A 13337-nucleotide genomic window follows, 5' to 3' on the forward strand; every position below is an offset into this window, starting at 1 on the left:
CACGTAAAAATGTATGGCAACTTCTGTGAAAAAACCTCCATCAACTCTTTCCATTATTTCCATGCCATGTTTTTTCTCCACTGTTACTTTCAGTGGTGCCAGTTAAGAATCAACACGTTATGATTTCCCTGAATTTAAGATATGTGAAGCCCAGTCGCCAGAATAACGTGTCTGCACTTGAACATTTCTGCAAACCACAGATACGTTTAATTTGCATCATGGCAACACTTCTACAGTACGTGTCATTTCGCGTTCACATCATGCTGTCCTTCATGTCAGGAGGAGGAGGGGATGGCGGTGCCAAGCGAGAGACCACTGTTCAAGATTGCATTTTAAAACATCTTGGAAACAAAAGGATATATTTGACGAGACATTAGGACATTTTCCAGCCGCGTTAGCAACAAATTGCAGACGGAAGACAGAACTAGATAAGCCAAAACAGGGTGTTTTCCTATCCCTATCCAAATTTAGCATTAGGAAACTTCTAAGTGTTGTAGCATAGGTGACTGGACGTGTTTCAGTTTCTTGGAGATGTTTCACACACTCATCCAAGAGGCTTCTTCGGTTCTGAAATCACGTCCAGTTATCTACAATACAGTACTTAGAATTACAATTACCATGTCATACCATGAGCTGGATGACTGAGAACGTTCATCGACAACAAGAACAAAATGTTTCAGCATCTCCGTGAATGCAGAAAAGTGCGTTGTCAACATTTATTTTGCAGATTGGGTCAATGTCACAAACCCAACCACAGGACTTTATACATTAAAATGACATTACATTATTGGGTCTCTGTAAATCAGTTAATTAAAGTTGAAATGTGTCATGAGATATCTTTTTTTGAGTGAATTGCTGCTATAAATATAATTGACTTGACTTGTGAGAAAAAAGGGATGAATACCCTGTGTGATAGATATTTTCAGTAAACTTAGCAGCAAAGCTGACCCTCTGAAGTTTCTGCCTTCAGATGATTCAATTGTCAACAGTTCCCTGCTGCTCTGCCTCATCTAGAGACCAACACAAGGGGACAGCATTTAGCCATGGGCTGTGTGCTCCAACAGTCAAGATTTACATTAAAATGCCATTCGAGACATCACATGTTGCTTCACTGGTAAAAATAAATAAATAAATAAATAAGGCTTCCGTGTGACAGACTGGTAGTGGTTGGTTTCCATGTAAAATTGCTGACAGTGTCTCAACACATTGGTATCTGACAGCACGGCCCTGCTTTATCGATGGAAAATGCTCCATGTTTTCCGCGTGAAAAGTTCGTTTGAGATTATTTTATGACTGAGTAATCTCAATCCCACACAAATTCTCTGTAAAAGTCACGTCTAGACGAAAGCTAAATGATGAAAGAAAGACTTACATCATGAATCCCAACCACACAGCTGTTAAAGTCTCTCACACCTCGCAGGTCAGCCAGCGCTGGAACATAATGACTCACACATCGACGGAGAACGAGAAACATTCGAGACAGTACAAGAAGACTGTACACAACATCTGACGGGCCACTCATGATTTGACCTCAGTCAGACGACACACAGACAAGCTATGAACTGCGATTACTTTAAACTCAGGGTGTTTTACCGATTTGAACAAAAACTCATGGTACAAGCCTGAGGGAAAATGAAATTAGAGTTTCACTTAACCCACTCGCCCACCTGTACACACACATGCACACTCACAGCCCTGCTAAAGTACATTTTCACCAAGCGATGATCTCGGGTTGGAAAGTGAGTCAGGCAATCTGCTGACACCCCCCTCCCTCCCAGCAGCCCCCACTACCACTTCCTCTACAGTTTACAAATATACAACTCTGTGGGTGTTTCAAGAGCAGCTTCTTCGAACAGACACAGCTGAAGGGGAAAGCGTAACAGTGACTGCATGAGAGGTACAAGAAAAAAAAAAAAGCTTCTCAGAGTGATGAGGTGAGGTTGGCCTGTTGTTTGCACACATATGATAGCATGCTTGTCACCATGGTGATGAAAAGCATTACGGGGAATGAGACCGCTGATCTGAATACACCGTCACAAATACTGTATCAAAAGTTGTTCTGTGACTTTCTGTGTCACTGTGGTATTTAAAAAAAAAACCAACCGTCCACAGTTTGTGTGTGTGTGTGCGGTTGGACTGAGTGGGTGAGACATTTGCTGCTGCTGAGACCACTCAGCACGGCAGCAGGAAATGCAAGCGGCAGCTCACTTTCAACTACCTGACGGCCTGTAGGGAGAGTGCGAGAAACCAACAAACAAGACTCTTAAATCATTATCTGTTTATTTCAGTGTTTAATATACATTATTGTAGATAAATACAGTGCAATTTAAGCAGTTTTTTTTTTATTCTATCACTGAACGAACAAATAAATAGTTTGCGGTATGTGTCACAGCAAGAATGAAAAGAAATGTGTAACATTACAGTTAATTTTAGCATGAACATTACATATACGGCTATACTCAGCAACTATAAATGAGAAATGTTTAACATTCAGAAGGTTAAGTTTAAAGTACGTATACATTTAAGCATATAAAAAGTCCCTGATGTGCGAATAGTATAAGGAAACCCCCAGCATAGACACGACCTTTATCGCTTACTGAACAGCATTCTTTCCAAAGAGGATCGGTAATCCTCCTCCTTTTTTTACTCTTATTTCAAACTTTCCCGATTCACAATGAAATATCAATGTGATATTTATATCATAAATGCACCAAAGATGTTCTCAAAAGATTTGGATCGGGCAACTTGTGAGGTGTTGCTCACTTTCACAAAAATGGCATCATCTTTATGGAGGTGAAACACTCCACCCAGGTAACTGTTTGACAGTTGCATCTTCTTTGACCTCATTGAGTATTTTCTGGATTTCAGAAGGGTAATACTTTTACCAACGTACAGCTTAGTTCTCCGTTCAACAGAGTGGCGAAATACACCAGAGTCTGAGAAGGAAACCTTGGAATAGACGTAGTAATAACCCTCCTTCTGAATGACGAGACTCCCATCTTCGTAGTCCATCTCACAGAGGACAGGTTCTGCAACCATGCTCCAAGCCATGGTTTGGTCACTATGAACTACATCTTGTCCATCTGAAAAAGGGCAACAACGTGAAGTCTTTTAAAACAGGGGCTTTAAAATGAATTCTGCTCAAACCACATGATTGATGTCAATGGCTACGGCAATATATGTGATGAAATAAAGGGGGGGACATCAACGCTGGTCTCACCTGTCAGATGTGCAACCGGTTTGGAAGGAAGAATACAAAGTCTGGGCCTTTCAGTGGGAGGAATATCATCTGGACCTGTGTGAGGAGCAGACGTCATGTCTCTGATGTGGATTAAGTCACTGAAGATATTTAGGGTAAAACGGACTATGACATACCTGCAAAATGCTTCGAGGACGATGCTGAGGTGTCCTGCAATGGAAATGAAATAGTTAGCCTCAGATGTATGTGGACATTTTGTTGTGATTGTGAGAATGCACATGTGAAGAAGCAAATATCACATGATTGCATGTGACATGTTCTGTCTCCACATGTGAAAACATCACATATAATGTATGCAATTCAGTTGTGAAAATGTATATGTCACATGTGGAAATTTTCATTCATAGATGAAAAGAGCAAATCAAATGTAAATGCAATCACAATTGGAAGATATGCAACCGATTGCAATAAGATGTAAAAAAAACAAACAAAAAAACAACTACAATCTTGCTCAGATCTTTTTAACATTCTCGAAAGCATAAAAGCTGAATTGTTTTTAAAGACAGCTTTCCGGTTGTTTGTTTCTATGATTTTATCTTTCGGCAGAAGAAAGTAGGACAGATCTGCCACTCTGGAAATAAGCAAAAGGTAGATAACAATCATGCAACAGGAAGTAGACTGCTTCCTTTTCTCCACTGTCCCTTGTTTATATGTACTCTTCTTAGTCATACAGTGTCAATCCAGGAAGGCATGTACCCCTCCCCCTACCCGAACCCATGACTAATCCCTCACACAGGGCATCAGACGTAGACAGGAAACTGTGTCTGACCATCCACCATCATGGAACATCAAGTTTGCATGCCCCCACTACCCGGGACGTCAAAAAAATTCCTCGTAAATGGGCCGGACTTTAATGTACTTCTCTATCCCCGCTGCACTCTCTTCCCCATAATAGTGAAATTATTATTCATTGTCAGCAGTTTTTGGAGGAAAACAACCAATCATATGATCAAATATGTCACGCGATTTTTTGGTTTAATTAGGTTTTTGCTTCACTCAACAAGTATGACAGCAAAGCGAGTAGTTGTAGTCATGGCATGTGACTCTGTGCATGTGCGTACGTGAAGCTATGAAGTTATGTAAGCATTACTAATTGTCCTTGCGTTTCTGCCTGGTTCTGTATATTTCATTAATAAAACTCACAATGCTGAAATTTTACAGTTCCACAGTAACTTTCTAAAACCAACACATGAAGTGTGCCGCTTCCGCAATATTTCTTGATGTCACTCGCAGGTCAGGTCTTTTGTATTTTGCCGTCTTTGTCTTGAGATTTTCCCTTAATGGTACAAATATGTATCTAATTCACTTCCAGTAATTACATTAATTTATTAAAGCATAGGCAGTGATGTAAAAAATCACAAAGGTCACACTTGCGTAAAAGTAAAGCGATTGCGTTAAAATATTTCTTTGGTAAAAGTGACAGTCTCGTACGAATAATACATGAGCTGAAGTCTTAAAGTATCTGATATTCAGTATATACTTTAAATGCATGTATAATGTATACTATGGGTCAGCCGATTATCAGATCCGATATTCAGCCTTTTTGTAATAATGGGAATGTTTTGTTAATCCAATTGGCAATTGAATAAATTAATCTTGACCTACTTTAAATTTAAAATGACCTACTTTGGCTCTGATGCAGCGTACAGTCTGCAAAGTAACTAGTAACTTAAGTTACCAAATAAATGTAGTGGAGTAAAAGGACAATATCTGCTGCGGAAATGTAACGAGTGGAAGTAAAACGTAACAGAAAATGGAAATACGGAAGTAAAGTATAAGTATATGACAATTGTACAATAGTATTGTAAATGCACTGTATTGTTACAGTCCATCACTGAGTATCTGTCTGTTTAAAGAAAATCTAGAAAACCAGAAGAATTCCCATTAAAATCTCAAAAAGCATTTGAAGAAAATGAAATGGTGTTATTAACATAAATACAAGAGCTTTGGGTTAAGAGTGACAGGAAAAAAGAAAGTTTTAAAAAAACTGCAATGAAAAAAAAACTGAAAGTGAGAATAAGGCGTAAAAGCGAGAATCAAGGGCTTCAAAGGAAATACAATGAAGCACAAAAAAAAGAAAAAAAAAAAGCACCGTGACTCTCAGTTTGTAAGAAATCACAGGATGACATTGCAAACGCTACTACAGGCTGGTTCAGACTCAGGCACGGGGTTGATACTCACAGATTCAGCTCGGTAGAGACGGTAGATGAAGCAGGCTTCTATGGCCATGCCACCCAACGCCAGGCTCACCAGCAGGAACAGCAGGGTCTGAGCCACCCCGGCCCGCCGTCGCCTCTGACTCAGCCTAGGTGGCACAGGAGGCCGATTGGCAAAGCTGTCCACCACATACACAGAGGGATATCCACCCTCAGCCATACCTACAGTGCTCGCTCTGTAACTGAAGAATCAGTGTGGAAATATCTTCCAGAAGTTGTTGGAGGGTATTCAGCTTCAACAAGGCCCCCGGAGGCAAACGGAGAGAATCAGAGACGAGTGGAAGAAGTAGCAAAATGGGTGGGCTCACTTGTGGTTGGTTCAAGTGGAGATGGCTCACGAGTAGTCAGATAAAGAACAGAAACAGATAGAGAAATCTTGAGATGTATCACTCAAGCATCTTCAGAGGCTCTCAGAGATGCACCTGTCTGGACTCAGAGACTGCAATCATCAAAATGATACTGTAGTTTATGTCGGTATTTCCAATGCAGCTGCAGAACCTGACAGTCAATCAGTTACAAAGCCTAAAGGTAGAAAGCAACATCACTTAGTTGGAGACCGAGCACAATTCATTTTAACCTCCCCTTCACACCCTCCCTCTTCACCGTAACAGCAATGTTGAAATATCTCCATTCACACTTCCTCTCTTGCAAACACTCTCTCTGTGGCTTTTCTTGAAGCCTGTTTGCAACAATAATTGACAAAAGTGGAGTTTATGATCTATATCTCGACCACATATCACTTTCAACAACGCTGTGTGCCGTGTTGCAGGGGATAGAGTCGATTTGTGAGGAAAAAAAAAAATACTGAAGACTCAGCCAGGGTAGTGTTATGTGAAGTGGTAGGTTAAGACCACTGTATGTTGAAAAAATGAACTGAGGATACATGTTGAGGTTTAAATGCCACACATGTTTCCCTAGACGTGTATAAGGACGTATATTCAGTTCAGCAGCAGAAGGCTTTGAAAGAGGTGAGAGCTTACACGTCTAATACTGCAGACTTCAGTAATTTATTGCCTTTGTTCATATATATATATATACGTTCTCACGTGGTGTCCTCTGACACTGAATCGATAAGCTTTAAGCGTCCCTTTAATTAACAGAAAAAGGTCCAGCTTGAGTGATGTATAGTATTTAGTTTTTGGGTTTTTTTTACTTCATGACAGCAGGGTAGGACCACTGAAGGGGCAGGAGGGCACAAGAAGAAACCTGATGTGATGTAAAGACACTGAAACAGCAGGGTGGTGCTCGGAGGAGGACTGTTCTGTTCCTGATCTCTGACTGTCGATAAAGTACCATTTTTCATCATCTCTGTGAAGCCACAAACGTCTTCTTTTACTATCCTCTGTCTTTGAGGAAGTAAATTAAACCATAACCTTTAACATTTTTATTGTTTGACTTGAAAAAATGCAACACAGCAACTTTCAGGGCATGACGTTACTAGCTGTTGTCAATCTGGCGCCAGCGCTTTCACAACATTTGTTTTCACCCAAAGGGGGGCGTGTTCGTTCTGGAAACAGAAAAGTGACGTGTGGTCGCCCATATTTTCACACGTTCATCCATTCACATGCACACAACCTCACAAACACTTGACCGCCATGGCAAATTTCAGCTTCAGGGATAAAACGTTGCAGTTGTTATAGGGTGGGCACAACGTTGAGGACAAGTGGACGCGCTTTTATGACATGCGTGTTATGAAATTGTGGCTGACACAGCAATCCAGAAGGAACTCTGCTGAGGTCAATGATGCTTCCCGGAAGTGTCAAAGAGAACCGATTCATGAGTTATGAAAGGGGATTTCACAAATTTGTGAGGGGGAGGGGGTGTTTATGTCTGTCTATCTGTCTGTCTGTCTTTCCGCACAGTTTCATCATGTTGAGTGATTCTGTTTAGAAACAATGCGCCTCTTTGTTATAGGCCACTCCAATGGTCACGCACAATTATAGCAAATTAGCATGAACCTTGACCTAGCATGACCTTACATTGACTTACATTAATTTCCTGGAGCCTTACCCGAGCCCCAACCATGACCAAAGTCTTCACCTGAAAATTTTATGATGTACATTATGGGGTCCAACATTTTGGTCCTCACAAAGTTGTCGGACCCCACATTGTGAGTTGGCTCCAGGTTATGGGACCCCACAAACATAGAAAAACAAGGACACACACACACGACCTCTACCCTAGATTTCAGCCTACTGGGGTAAAAACTGTGGCCGCCTAGAATAATTCATATATATATTAGCTGCAACTGCGAGCTCTGTAGGTTACCCTGTCGGTCAGATCCGTTGGTCCACGACAATTTCTCCAGCCTTATAATAATAATACGTCTGTTTGAGCCTCGTTGAATTTGCAATTTCGGCAGCGATATTGTTTTATTGGGTTAATCCCTTGTCATTTTCTGAGCCATTTTGGATATTGCCTTTCTCCATCATTTTGATTTTAGATTCTAAAATGTTCATTTTGATATTTTAATGCTTTCATTTTTTACTAGTGTAACTTATAATTGGACCCCTAATGAAGCCTTAAAGGCCTCCCATCTGATTAAAGCAGAAGTCTGTGATGCGCTTGTTTCTAAACACATCAATTTGCTCTCTCAAATACATTTTGTGTGAAACGTCACATTTATAAGAAAAACACATCAGTTTTGACTCTACATATAATGGAAACCACTGCATGATCGCCGCTGACTATATTATGTTAATGGCATCAACTTTTGAAAGAATTTCAGCAGAGACAGCGAAATGATATATTTTAGAGGAGCTTTTATGGACTGAAAAATGGAACGGCAATCTCTATATCTCTTACCAGTGGAGAGCTCTTTAAAAATAAATTGTTGTAGAAGTCAGCATGATCGCAGTTAGATCCATATATAATAATTAGATATGATCAGTAACCACTAACTGAATATCTGTATCTTTTAGCAGATCTGCAGACTCATGAATCGTGAGTCATTACGTGTCACGTATTTCTGTTACTCACTATCACAAATTCATTAAGACACAATGAGTGTGCCTTATGAATTATCGCTTACTAGATGATCGGTAAATGATTTACAATAACAGAATTATCACTTGGAACCTGTTAGATCTTTTGGTTTCACTACAACTTTCTTTTCCACGCTACACTGTTAAGGATCACTGGAACATCTGCCTAATTTGCTAATGTAGCTAATGTAAGTAACATATTATGAAGTGATTATGTTGCAGCAGTCCAATTGTTTGACTTGCTATTTTTCTTTGTCTGGGCTGATGACTGATTGCTGGTGATTCAGAGCACCTGCGCACAGGTGGGGAGACTGACTCCTGATTGAGGAGTGGAGGCAGCTGGGGCATTTCCCTCCCAGCCAATCAGGGTGTGACGACACCCTGTTTGAAAGGCTTAAGAGAGGTGGGAGATGGCACACCGGTGTATCTCACCCTCATCTGCCCCTGACTCAGTCTGAATCAATCCCTGAACCACTGAGAACCTAATTCCCCCTCAGACTGTCAGCCAGAAACTCTGGTCTATTTAGGCCCCATTTTGTTTTCTTGGCTGCCCACATCTTTCTTGAGGGAACTTTGTTTATTTGGGGACCCCTTAAAACCCTACAGCCCCTTTACACCTTCAGTTTACCATTTTATTTCCCTGGGGCTTGTAGGAGCACATTTATTTATTATATCCAAAAGAGGCATTTGTTTATTGTTTATTGTTTATTGTCCTAGTAGCAGACATTGCACATAGCTCCCCCCCACAGGGTAGACATTTTTTTTAGGGGGGAATAGATGATTCAGAAAACATAGAACATATTGTACGGGAACAAAAAGAAGCAAAGAGGTGATAGAAATGATGAAGTATCTAAATGTACTTTCACTTACTGTACAGCTCATCATACGCCAGGTGTCATCAGGCACCATCAGGTACTACGTGACGAGCATATCGCACCTTGTCACAGTTTTGCATGTGGCTGCAGTCCAGACTACGAGGCGACAGACGGAGGTTCACTCATTCAACTCTCATCAAGGAACTGTGACTGCACTGTCAGGTTTTTTTTTCAACCGTTGGAGTATGACAGTAAGGGACTGCACAAGCGTAGTAAAATGCTTATGTGTGTATGAGTGACAGAACAAAGTTGCTCCACGTTGGTAAAAGTAGAATAAATGGACTTTGCACTGTCAGCAGAGGATGATGATTGTGTCTGCAGAGCTCAGTGTGTTGGCATGTTTGATTCTGACTGTGAGCTTGACTTTGGGATTGGGGACAAACCAAAATGTGGAATTTACATTTCTATTACCTGCCGGCAGAACAGAGTGTTTTTTCCAAACTGCTGCGAGGAATGACAGCATGGAAGTTGAATACCAGGTATTTATAATCTTCTCTCTGGCTCTCTATCTTTCTCTCATGTCTGTTTATATCTGGAACAGTGACAGTGTAACATGATGATAGTTAAAAAAAAGATATTGTTTAAGTAAGATTTAGAATAATGTCTAACTGAAAAACAGGTGAACAGGCTTTGGACTTTGGTCTTGAACGCAGAGAGATAAGAAAACCACTGCTACTGTTGTCGAAGACACCTGTCCTCCTGAGGTAGGGCAATGTGGTGGAAAAACTCAAAACTATAACCTTGATATTACTCCAGTAAAACACATCGCAAACAGTACTTAATATCCATCCTATACAAGCACAAACATAGCTTAACATAATAATCACATTGTAAATACATCAAAATATATATCCACCATATTTAATTTCAAAAGCTTCATGCCAAATTCAAAACACAAATACATAATTTATCCACTTTTGAACTTTTAAAAACAACACTCAACATAGCAAGTCTCTAAATGTGTCATCGGCCTTAATGGTTTTATGGCCATGACATTTGCATAGCTTCACCTCCTGCCATCACACCACAGTCATACTGCTACTACACCCCCTGGCAACTGCAGGTTAGCAAAGTCACTGGCTTGGCTGCCGACTGTGACACGTGTCTGTGCTTTGCATGGAGTTTTATCACTGAGACTGACACACGATGCTCCTGGATATCTCATTCACTCACCCATCTGCTGTAGTTTAAAAAATCTTCACCAAAGAGGCAGTCACAAGTGCTAACAGTGGCTTGTAAAGCTGAAGGCTGGCACATGGATCTGCACTTTTCTGACTCAACTTTTGAGAATATTAGAGCCAAAGATCATGTTCAGTATACACAAACAGACTGGATATCTTTACTGAGAATGAAATATTGCTTAATTGAATCCTCTCAGGAATAAGCTCGATGTGATAAACAAAACAAAACCTTGAGAAAGGTCACTGATCCCTGTCAGGACCACCGAACTGTGTCTGACACTGAGCCAGTAGTGATTAGCAAAAATAGAGAATCTCCCCACAAAGATACTCAAACTGTCCAAATGTTTTGCTCAGTGTACTATCGGGGCCTTAATTTGAATTTCAGACAGCCGTTGCCCAGACAGTCTGATTAAAGCTCGAGCTGGAGATGTGAAGACAACAGGTTGGGGGAATTCTGGGTAACTGTGACCTCAAGCCTGAATGTTCTGACTTCATTACCTCTGTCTCTTTTACAGGTGATAGCTGGGTCGGGTCTGGATGTCGGCTTTACCCTCATCTCACCCAGTGGATACCGGCTGGTCTCGGACTTCAGGAGATCTGATGGCATTCACACGTGGGTCACCTCAATGCTCTCATGCAACCATAACAACCACAATTAACCATAAGGAAGCACAGAAGCATATCTGTGTTCCCATGGTCCTGTGCTCCAAGGATCCTATGTCCACAGAGTCATATGTTTCCAGGATCCTATGTTTCCAGGGTCGGGATCCCATCTTATAGGGTTATAGGGCTTCTATTGTGTTTAGGCCAATAAACCCTAACCCCATGAGCTGGAGAGCAAAGGCCCATGGGATATTGTAGTGAGTAGTTTCTACCACTGTCCAGAGCAAATGTCACTTGTTTACCAAAATTTGATATCTTTTTTTTTTTTTTTTCCTGCAGGGTGGATGCCACAGAGGATGGAGACTACCGGTTGTGTTTCGACAACAGCTTCAGTAAACTTTCAGAGAAGATGGTGTTCTTCGATGTGATCATTTACAGTCAGAGCAGCGCTGGCGGAGGCCGAGACGAGTGGGCAGACTTGGCCCTGACAGAGAGCATGGTGGACTACAAAATGGAGGACATCAGGGTGAGAGCGGCAAAACAAAACAACACTTAAATTATCTGATGTCATTTTTTATGCACTGGCTTTCATCCCCCTGTCTTTTCTTCTTCTTCTAGGCGACGATGGACTCTGTGTACCAACGCCTGGAGAGGACCCGCCAGGTCCAGACTGTGCTGCGGGCCTTTGAGGCGAGGGACCGCTACCTTCTGGAGGACAACCTGTGGCGTGTGTCCTTCTGGTCCTGCATCAACCTGCTTGTCATGATTGCCGTCTCTGCCACTCAAATCTACAGCCTGCGACGCCTCTTTGATGACAAAAAGACGGTCCGCACGTAGCCACAAAACTGTTGTATTAAACTCCAGCCAAGAGAGTGCACAACCCACCTGAAGACCCTTAACTGACAGGTGCTTTGTGAGCTGAATTTAAAGGAATAGTTCACTCTTTTGGGAAACAGAGGCATCATGCACTGGAGACTGTTATATTGCAGCCAAGTGTGTTTGTGCAATAGTGAATTCCTGACACAGCAACGCCTGAAAATCACATTTACAGCACTGTAATATGCACACACACACACACACACACATAAAATATTCATGAGTACACACACATTTGTAATATAGTTGCAGCACTGATATTTCTTAATAATTTAATTTGGGAAGCTAGAAAACCACTGCTGTTGTCACTGGAATGCTGTTTTATTGAACACAGATTACGTTTCACATCAACATTCATGACCCCAAGCTTATTTTTATCAAACCAATAGCACAAACAAACAAACCACGGTAATATCAGACACCTCTCCTCAGTATAAACTATAAAAAAGGAGAAAAAAACATTGTTTTTTCTGTGAAGCCTCAAGCAGTCTTAAAAAATTACACCTAAAGTCTTTACTGTGATAAGAAGAGATGTATTCACAGTCATAAAAGCTATCTCCCTGATCAATGTCTCCATCTGGAGGCTAAATACGCAGAAAACAGTGAAGGCTCCACTTCTTTTGGATGCATTGCAGTCATTTGCTTCATGGAATTGCACTTTGTGGTAAAAACAAATATAATGCCTATTTTATTGTCTACCACTACATTATTTCAGTGTTTAAAACTTCCTGTGACTGCTCAGCTTCCTGAGCCATCGTTCACTTTTCTGTCATAAATCATATTGAGTGGTTGTGCTCCACCACTTGAAAGACATTTTTCTTTGTGGTAACGGAGCAGACGTGCTTCAGTAACAATGATAAAAAGATCTTTATGACATGGAGCTGTATTCAATCATATGTTATCTGAAATTATCACTTTTGTTCAAATAAATAATCAGCAGTTTTCTGGTAGATTGTGTGATATAAACTAGCAAACACAGCATTACATTTATTTTTTAAATTAGATTTAACACAATTACAAACTGTTTTGACCATTTGTTGAGATATTAAAATATTTTGTGATCAGAAGTATTTCAGACATTCACTATAAAAACTTATTTAGTGTTATTCCTCCATAGCAAATATAAACGATTCATATGTTTTACTTGCAGTATCAGATTACTTGTGTGTGCCTGTAACAGCCAGATGGAGCTTCTTCTTGGTGTTTGAGCAAAATATAAAGTAAGACATGTTGTTCCTCTGTAGTCCTGCTGCTGTCGTTTCCACTTCAGGCTGGTCAAGGTCACCACTGGTTTCGACGGGGAGCCGGGCGCCTGTTCAGGAAGAATCAGCCAGCATTAATCT

General features: G+C 40.8%; 3 protein-coding genes across 3 annotated transcripts in view; 1 reads left to right on the top strand and 2 right to left on the bottom strand.

Moving 5' to 3' along the window:
• Window positions 1-2330: 2330 nt before the first annotated feature.
• On the bottom strand, window positions 2331-5927 carry LOC311267634 (TNF superfamily member 14). Its single transcript, XM_084370815.1, has 4 exons — window positions 5441-5927; window positions 3376-3409; window positions 3221-3295; window positions 2331-3083 (listed from the first exon to the last, which is right to left on the bottom strand). The coding sequence occupies exons 1-4, from the start codon at window positions 5633-5635 to the stop codon at window positions 2695-2697; spliced, it is 693 nt and encodes a 230-aa protein (XP_084226941.1). The 5' UTR covers window positions 5636-5927; the 3' UTR covers window positions 2331-2694.
• Window positions 5928-9761: 3834 nt separating this feature from the next.
• On the top strand, window positions 9762-12178 carry tmed1a (transmembrane p24 trafficking protein 1a). Its single transcript, XM_084371923.1, has 4 exons — window positions 9762-9813; window positions 11031-11128; window positions 11458-11644; window positions 11737-12178. The coding sequence occupies exons 1-4, from the start codon at window positions 9796-9798 to the stop codon at window positions 11953-11955; spliced, it is 522 nt and encodes a 173-aa protein (XP_084228049.1). The 5' UTR covers window positions 9762-9795; the 3' UTR covers window positions 11956-12178.
• Window positions 12179-13144: 966 nt separating this feature from the next.
• Window positions 13145-13337, bottom strand: part of dnm2a (dynamin 2a) — a gene marked incomplete at its 3' end in the record, with an annotated part of 28701 nt that continues 28508 nt past the window's right edge. The window contains exon 21 of the mRNA XM_084371918.1: window positions 13145-13306. Within this exon, the coding sequence (XP_084228044.1) occupies window positions 13276-13306 (31 nt within the window). The remainder of the gene's footprint in view (window positions 13307-13337) is intronic.

This window comes from Pagrus pagrus (assembly GCF_965226575.1).
Source record: "Pagrus pagrus genome assembly, chromosome: 13".
NCBI lineage: Eukaryota > Metazoa > Chordata > Actinopteri > Spariformes > Sparidae > Pagrus > Pagrus pagrus.

What these genes read in the sequence shown, in the direction of transcription:
- tmed1a (XM_084371923.1), top strand. An exon ending in AGATCTGATGGCATTCACAC is followed by an intron (nt 11,129 to 11,457) that starts GTGGGTCACCTC and finishes TTTTTCCTGCAG; the next exon opens with GGTGGATGCCACAGAGGATG. An exon ending in ACAAAATGGAGGACATCAGG is followed by an intron (nt 11,645 to 11,736) that starts GTGAGAGCGGCA and finishes TTCTTCTTCTAG; the next exon opens with GCGACGATGGACTCTGTGTA.
- LOC311267634 (XM_084370815.1), bottom strand. Translation starts at nt 5,635, where the DNA reads ATGGCTGAGGGTGGATATCCCTCTGTGTATGTGGTGGACAGCTTTGCC. An exon ending in GTCCTCGAAGCATTTTGCAG is followed by an intron (nt 3,296 to 3,375) that starts GTATGTCATAGT and finishes CTCCTCACACAG; the next exon opens with GTCCAGATGATATTCCTCCC. An exon ending in ACCGGTTGCACATCTGACAG is followed by an intron (nt 3,084 to 3,220) that starts GTGAGACCAGCG and finishes GCCCTTTTTCAG; the next exon opens with ATGGACAAGATGTAGTTCAT.